The sequence below is a fragment of the Nesoenas mayeri genome (genome assembly GCF_963082525.1).
Source record: "Nesoenas mayeri genome assembly, contig: SCAFFOLD_35, whole genome shotgun sequence".
NCBI classification, from domain to species: domain Eukaryota; kingdom Metazoa; phylum Chordata; class Aves; order Columbiformes; family Columbidae; genus Nesoenas; species Nesoenas mayeri.
The window spans coordinates 1,737,668-1,745,502 of NW_027659961.1; the positions used below are offsets into that span (position 1 = coordinate 1,737,668).

The 7,835-nt window shown below is 52.2% G+C and overlaps 1 protein-coding gene across 1 annotated transcript; it reads left to right on the forward strand.

The window, feature by feature from the left end:
* Positions 1-5,279: 5,279 nt before the first annotated feature.
* LOC308052581 (olfactory receptor 14A16-like) lies at positions 5,280-6,212 on the forward strand (the record flags this gene model as incomplete). Its single annotated transcript, XM_080364647.1, has 1 exon — positions 5,280-6,212. One exon carries the CDS (start codon positions 5,280-5,282, stop codon positions 6,210-6,212), a length of 933 nt encoding a protein of 310 aa, XP_080220773.1.
* Between the last annotated feature and the right edge of the window lie 1,623 nt (positions 6,213-7,835).

The following is a 7,835-nucleotide window of genomic DNA, read 5'->3' on the forward strand; positions in this document are numbered from 1 at the left end:
GGGACATGGTTTAGTGGTGGACTTGGCAATGTTTGACTTACGGTTGGACGCTGTGTTCTTAAGGGTATTTTCCAGCCTAAATTATTCTATGATTCTATGATTTGGGTTGAAACCATTGCAATTCCATCCCCTCCAGCTTCTCTCAGAGGCGGCTGTTGTGTGGCACAACTGTCCTGGCTCTCCAGGCAGATTGGGCACTGGGTTGGTGTCTGCATTGGCAGTTTTCCCTTTCCTGGGGTAAAAGGCTGTTGAGCAGAGACAGTTGCAGAGATTTGGATCACAGGGGTTTGCAGCAATCCTGTCAAATTCTGAGCAGGATGAGGTTTGGAGCCCAGGAAAAATGGAGATGCTCTGAAGGATGTTTGTGAACAGTGGTGCTGTCACTAGTAACAGTAACAGGGAACTCCTTCCTCTCAGTGGTGATTATGATGATGAACTAAATATCTTTAATTTCCTTCCTAACAGTTATTATTACTTTTCAAACCATCTCCTACACCTCAGTAGTTGATCTTCTTGAAAGAAGTTCTTAGAACAATGATTTTCCTCTCACTTCTTTTTTGTTTTAATCATTTAAAGAGTACACCTTTTGGACAGAATTACCCCAAAATTGTGCTTCTTTCATTATTTTTCTACCTTTTAATTATTCCTTATGATGTGTGATGTGCAGGTTGCATAGGAGAACAGGTTTTTTTGGAGACAAAGAAGGCCAAGGAACAGATCCCAGGTCAGTGCAAAGGCCCAAAGGAAGCCAGAATCTTTATGTGTGTGCACTGACACACACTGTCACCTGCATTTCCAGCCTCTGCAGTCCCAACAGTGCAGCAGAGTCTGGAGTTCTGAGCTCCCTCATCTGCCCTGTGTGACACGTGTACAATGGAACTACCCCAGTCCAATGGCTGGTTTTGATTCTCTTCACAGCCTGAAGCACCACATGGGTCAGGAGACAAGCCAGGATACCCAACCAGGACTCACATACCCTTCATGTACATTTTAGGTGTTCCCTGGCATCTCAGCAGACATGTCACACTGATATCTGGGTGCAAGGAGCTGGTCAAGTGCCTCATCTCCATTTCTATAATGATGGATTTGTGTCTGGCTGATGTGCAGACCCTGTGCATGGATGCTGACACCTGTTGAGCAACCTGCTCTGAAAGGGTTAACAACATGGGCTGTTCTTTCTGGAGAGGCATTAGGACAGCAAAAAATGAGATCTTGGGTTAGGGCAAAAGAAAAAGGATTGAAAATATGTGGTCAGGCCTTTTTGGGGGCACTTGCAAAGCAGCCCTGCACCTCATGTGAATTACTTCTGTGCTCAGGGAGAACCTGAGAGTTCTCCCTAATTTGAAAGCATGAAGAGGAAGGAAGGACAGCGTCATTCAGGCTCCAAGGGACCTCAGGAGGCATCCTGACCAACCTCCTGCTCACAGCAGGGTCAGACCAGATTGCTCAGGGCTTTATCCAAACACATCTTGGTCACTTTCTGGGACAGAGTGGGTGCGCACTCCTGGGAAACAGCTTCCAGTGCTGGACTGTCCTCATGACTGGAAAGTTTCTCCCTTTCTACAGCACCTTTCCAAGCCCAACCATCCAGATGGCTTTTTACCCATCTAATTGCACACTAACACAGACCATAATATCCCACCTTGGACACAATAATATTACAGAGGGTGACACTGAATGCCTTGCTGACTGCCAGGTAACAGACTACCACTGCTCTGCCCACATCCACAACCCTGACCTTTCCTCACAGAAAGCAAAGAGGATGGACAGGCACAACCTGCCCTGGGCAAACCCCATCACCTTCTTTTCCAGACACCCAGAAATGGGGTCCCAGTGGATATGCTCTGGGGCACAGCCCTTAGTTCCCTTGCTCACCCATGGGCCATTTTGAAAAGTGCACACACTGTGTGAGAGCTGCCAGTGCTCAGGGAGTCCCCCCAGTCTCCATGAGCTTTCACAGATGGTGGAGAGTGGCCTCACTGTGACATGGTCCTGCTGTCCCAGCTCCTGGGATGCTGCCCCTGCTGTCCCATAGACTGGAAAGGATTGTGTTAGTTCCAGTGACCCCGACTTGATCCCCACGCACTGCTGGTTGTTCTGACTCCAGTCACAGAGGCCTGGGAGACCTTGCTGGAGAAGAGGGAGAACAAGAGGACGCAGAGATTCTCACCTCTTATTAAATTCATCAGTGTCCACACAGTGTCTTTGTTTCTTCTTTAACTGTTCCTGCAGTAGTAACAGCTCATTATGTGGCCCTTGAATTGCCTTACATGTCTGGACTGAGTTTTGATCTGGGCTGTTGCTGTGCTTGGAGGCTGCTGTCCTTGAGACCAGATGAACTCACTCCTGCCACCCTGCCTGGAAGTTCATTCCATCCGTGTCACAGCTCTGTCTGCAGCACTGACAGCTCCAGCTCCCCAGTCAGGTCCCTGGCTGAGGACATGGCCTCACATCTGGGCTGAGCCACCCCAGCTGTGGCACCAGCCCAGCTCTGACCTGCCACAAGAAACCTGGTACCAAGTGTCCAAGAGCCCATGTGTGCAAAGGTTTTGAATCAGAGCACAGACATGACATGGCCAAAGATTGATGAATGTCTCTCTAGACCTGGGAGTGTAAAACCAGAACAAAATGCCTGAATTCCTTTAACTGAAGATATTCCTTCCCTAGCCTGGAGTGATTAGATGCTTTGCTATAACATTCCTCGTGTCCTGTCTAATGATGGGAAAAGATGATTCTCATACCGATTAATTTTTTAAAATGAAAAATACAATGCTGGAAAGAAGTGTCTCTGAAGAGGAGAGAGAATCAACATCACTGATTACTTCAGCTTCAAAGTTGTGCCCCTGGAGCCCCAGGGACACCTGGAGGAGCCCATAGGGGACAGAGCAAGGGACATCAAGGGCTGCTCCTGTGCTGCTGAGCTGGGCTGGGCTCCTGGGACACAGGGAGCTCATGGCAGCGGCAGCGCTGCAGAGAGACAGCTCTGCCCAGGAGCAGCTCCTCTGCACACGCAGCAGGGCTGAGGGCTCTGCCTGCAGCACCGAGGGCACAGGAGCCAGGCACAGAGAGGGAATCACAGTCTGGGCTGGGAGGATGCTGAGAGGTCACTGGAAATTAAATCCTCTCAGATATGAAGGCTGTGGCTGCAGGGCATTGCATCTGCAAATCATGGTAGGATCTCAGAAAGCTGTCACATTGCAGAGCCTGCGAGAGATGTAAGTACAGCTCTCAGAGGTTCTCTGATCAGAGGGGAGGATGTGCTGCAGAGCAGGGATTGCCTTCTGCACTGTCAGTGACAAGACGTGAATGCTGCGTTCTCCCCAGGGTGGCTGTGGGGTGTAAATGTCAATGTGCAGGCAGGGGTGCCCAGGGCTGTCCTGCAGAGCAGGGTCCCTGCACCCCAGGGCTGTGCCGGGCAGGGACTCTGCCGCCTGCCAGGGTCAGCGCTCAGCCTGCCCGGGAGATCCCAGCAACAAGGAGGGGAGAAGCTGTGGTGGAAGAAGCAAACCCTATTGGGCAGGAAAGGTCCTTCTGCTGTGGAGAGGGTGCTGTGTGGGTCAGGGCTGCTCACACATCCAGATCACACCCAGGATTTTTCCAAGGGGATGCCTCAATGAGAAGATCAATGCAAGGATTACCAGACAGATAAGGAGCTTTGCTGAGTCTGTCTTTTCAGTTTCCTCTCCCAAGGGGTGGGGGGTGCAGGAAAGGATAAAATGAAAATGAGCTCTCACGCTGAAACAAGTCACTGAGACAACTGAACTGCAACTCTCAGTGATCAGCACATCTGCCAGAAGGCTCATGACATCCCTTCCCCACCCCTCTGCCTGTGCACAGCACCTGCATCACCTTGGCTGGACCCGTCAGCCTTAGTCTGACCTGTCCTGTTTTCCAGCCTGCAGACAGGAAGATGCCCCCAGGCAGTGCCTATGAACAGGAAGGATCTGTAGGGCCAGGGGGAGGGCACAGAGGGTGGGATGGTCTGTGAGCACTGACAGGGAAGAGACATGGACAGGGAAACACCTCCCAGGGGAGAATCTCCAGGCAGCAGGAAAATGATCAGAAATGAGAGGAAATCAAACCGGGAGTTGTTACGGGAGGGAGAAGAGAGAAAAGTCCCTGTGACCCCCTGCAGGTCAGATCCCTCCTGTGAGCAGCCCCCTGGCCTCCTGTCCCACCCAGCAAAGCCTCTGCCCTCAGGGCCGGGGGCTCCAAGGCATGAAGCAGCTCCTGTGCAGCCAGAGCTCCAGCTCCTCTGCAGAGCACAGGGGCTGAGAGCAGCTGCCCAGCAGTGTTGGTGTCTGGGAGGTGGCTGCACAGCTGGGGAAGAGTGACGCTGTCTGAGTGCCCGGCTGCCTCTGCCCTGGCCTCTCTCACACCCACCCTCACCGCATTTTCCTTCTTGCTCCCCTGCTCTGGGTCACTGCTGTTGGGATCTTGTTCTTGCTGTCGGGCTCTCTGGGGATGGCAGTTTCAGCTGCAGAGGCACAGCCTGATCTTGGGGGTCCTTTCCTGCAGGTGTGTCCATGGGCACACGTGTCCCAGCTTTGCTCTGACCTCTGGGCTGTGGGCAATGCAGTCTGTGGGGCTGGGGAATGAGCTGTGTGTGTCCTGAGACCTTAGGAAAGGGTGAGACCTGTCATGGTCTGAGGAGGATCCCTCTGCTCTCAGCAGTGCCTGGTGGCTTTTCAGGGTAACATGGGAGTGTGATCAGCCTCCATCTCAGAAAAGTGCCAGCCCAGGGCAGCTGGAGCAGGACAGAGGGACAGAGCAGCTGCCCTCACTTTGCACTGACCCACAGGCACCCTCTGGTCTCGCAGGACTCGCTCTGTTCTCCCTGAGTGCAGCAGAAATGCTACAGGTTTCTGGCACCCAACAACACTGCCCAGGGTGGGAGGGGAGAAGGAGCTGTAGAAACACCAAACCTCTCAAACTCAGTTTCTCAGGCCTGGGGGTACAGATGCTGACAGTCTCTTCTGCACCGGGAGCGGTTCCAGCTGACAAAGCTGAACCCCAGGACTGGCCCCTCCCCACCCAATCACACAGGGACAGGCTGAGTCCCAGGAGCCCCTGGGCAGAGACCCTGCTCTTCATTGCACACTCACCAAGCACAGACGAGGGCTCAGCCAGGACGTTCTCCTGGAAAAAGAAAAGTGTCTCTGTGTGTGATGGGGTGTGAGGGTCTGTGGGAAACGGTTTTGATTATTCCCAGAAAAGTCTCATCTAAACCTTCACTATCTTTTCCTCCTATGACAGGTGCTCTTGCCCACAGGCAGCCAATGTCCAACAGCAGCTCCATCACCCAGTTCCTCCTCCTGACGTTCACAGACACACAGGAGCTGCAGCTCTTGCACTTCTGGCTCTTCCTGGGCATCTACCTGGCTGCCCTCTTGTGCAACGGCCTCATCATCACCACCATAGCCTGGGACCAGCACCTCCACACCCCCATGTACTTCTTCCTGCTCAACCTCGCCCTCCTTGACCTGGGCTCCATCTCCACCATTGTCCCCAAGTCCATGGCCAACTCTCTGTGGGGTACCAGGGTCATTTCCTATACAGGATGTGCTACACAACTCTTTCTGTTTGGCTTTTTAGCTTCAGCAGAATATTTTCTTCTCACCATCATGTCATACGACCGCTATGTTGCCATCTGCAAACCCCTGCACTACGGGACCCTCCTGGGCAGCAGAGCTTGTGTCCACATGGCAGCAGCTGCCTGGGCCACTGGGTTTCTCCATGCTCTGCTGCACACGGCCAATACATTTTCACTGCCCCCGTGCAAGGGCAATGCCCTGGGCCAGTTCTTCTGTGAAATCCCCCAGATCCTCAAGCTCTCCTGCTCACACTCCTACCTCAGGGAACCTAGGCTTCTTGTGGTTAGTGTCTGTTTAGGATTTGGATGTTTTGTGTTCATCATGCTGTCCTACGTGCAGATCTTCAGGGCTGTGCTGAGGATCCCCTCTGAGCAGGGACGGCACAAAGCCTTTTCCACCTGCCTCCCTCACCTGGCCGTGGTCTCCCTGTTCCTCAGCACTGCCATATTTGCTGACCTGAAACCCTCATCCATCTCCTCCCCATCCCTGGACCTGGTGGTGTCAGTTCTGTACTCAGTGGTGCCTCCAGCAGTGAATCCCCTCATCTACAGCATGAGGAACCAGGAGCTCAAGGATGCCCTGTGCAAACTCATATCCCTCCGGTTTCTGAAGCAATAAACTGGCCATCTTCTTCTATACAGGAGTTTTAATGTAGCTAATTACAACCCCGGCCTGTCAACTGGATTTTCTGGTGTTGTTCATTGTTTTCTTATGGTGATAATGTTGTCAACCCCTTTCTAATTCACTGCTGGCTTTTCTTTTATAACTGTTGGCTGCTTAAATGAGCAGCAGTGCTCTCCTTGTCTCTAGAAAGAATAAAAGGCTCTTAAGTGACTTGTTTTTCACTATATCCTTCCTGCAAAGGCTTTTTGGAGCTGCAGGGACAGTTCCTGTGTGTGGGTGGAGGGGAAAAAAGCTCTGGCATGTCAGCCCTGCCAGAGAGCAGCAGTGCTTGTTCTCCCAGAGCTGTTCTGGTTCCACTCCACACTCTCCTTCTCATCCCTGGTGTTGGTGCAAGGCCTGAGTGCTCTGGCAGCTTGGTCACCGTCCTGCTGTGTGTCAGTGCTGTGGGCGCAGGCAGGGACAGGCAATCGGCACTGCTGTGACAGAGCTGGCCTCAGTAACTGTACTTGCACAAGGAAAAGTGATCTTCTTTGGGCAGTGCATGATGGTTTATATCTTCTTGCAAAGTTTCTCTCAAGCTTATTCCTACAGAAGTGGCCACAGATGAAACATCAGTGTGCAGCTGAACAGTGTGTGTGCAGGGCTGGCACACAGCAGTGTCCTCTCACAGCCAGGCTCCTGCCAGAGACCTGCAGGACCAGCAGAGCAGGGGCTGGGCTGTGCCCCTGTGCACTGGACACCCCGTGGAAGGAGCCCCAGGTCAATCACCATGGACTGGCCCCTCACAACCTCCTTTTCCAGCACTGGCCTCTCACCCCAGCTCAGAGGTCTTTGTCCTTCCATGGAATTACACTGAATGAGTAGGTCAGAGGTTCATGTTCACATTGTACAGATGAGATGTGAGCATGTTCATCATGTATGTGAGGTAAGATGAACATGAATGAGAACAAACACCATCAGCTATTCCTTGGGGTTCCATGAAGGCCTGTGAGACAGACAGTTCATTGAGGTCCCATCATGTTGGGACTCATATTCCATAGGAAACCACCAGAATGCAGCACTGGGATGTGCTTCCTTGAACCAATGTCCACTCTTAATTATGAGGGACATCAAAGATAAATGTAGAACATGGTGACACACCACGGGGCTGAGGTGCCTCCCAGCCTTTGGGAATAGAAACAGGAGCCTAGAGAGACACTGTGACTCCTGCCTCTGTGTGTATAAAGGAAACTGTCTGTCCCTGAATATCTCAATGTGATTTAAGAGTCCACGAGGCCAGCTCAGATGTGGACACCTGACAGAACCGTGGTATTTCTGTGTGTGACTCCAAAGACAAACCCCAGTGGCACAGTGAGATTCATCTCAGCTCCCTTGGACAGGCTCATTGCAAGTGTCCCTATATGCTACCTCTCCTTTGCTATTTTCATCCTGGGAGAATGACAGGATGCTCAGCCTACGTCTGTCCCCGGGAGGGTGACGGGCCACATTCTCCTGCAGGCAACTCCAGGCATTTGAAGGACAAGGAAGGAATTGCTGAACCCAAATGGGCAGGGGAAAGAAACGCATGTTGAGGACATGGAGTTTTGCAAGGCCCCAGACATCATCTACTGTGGTGCC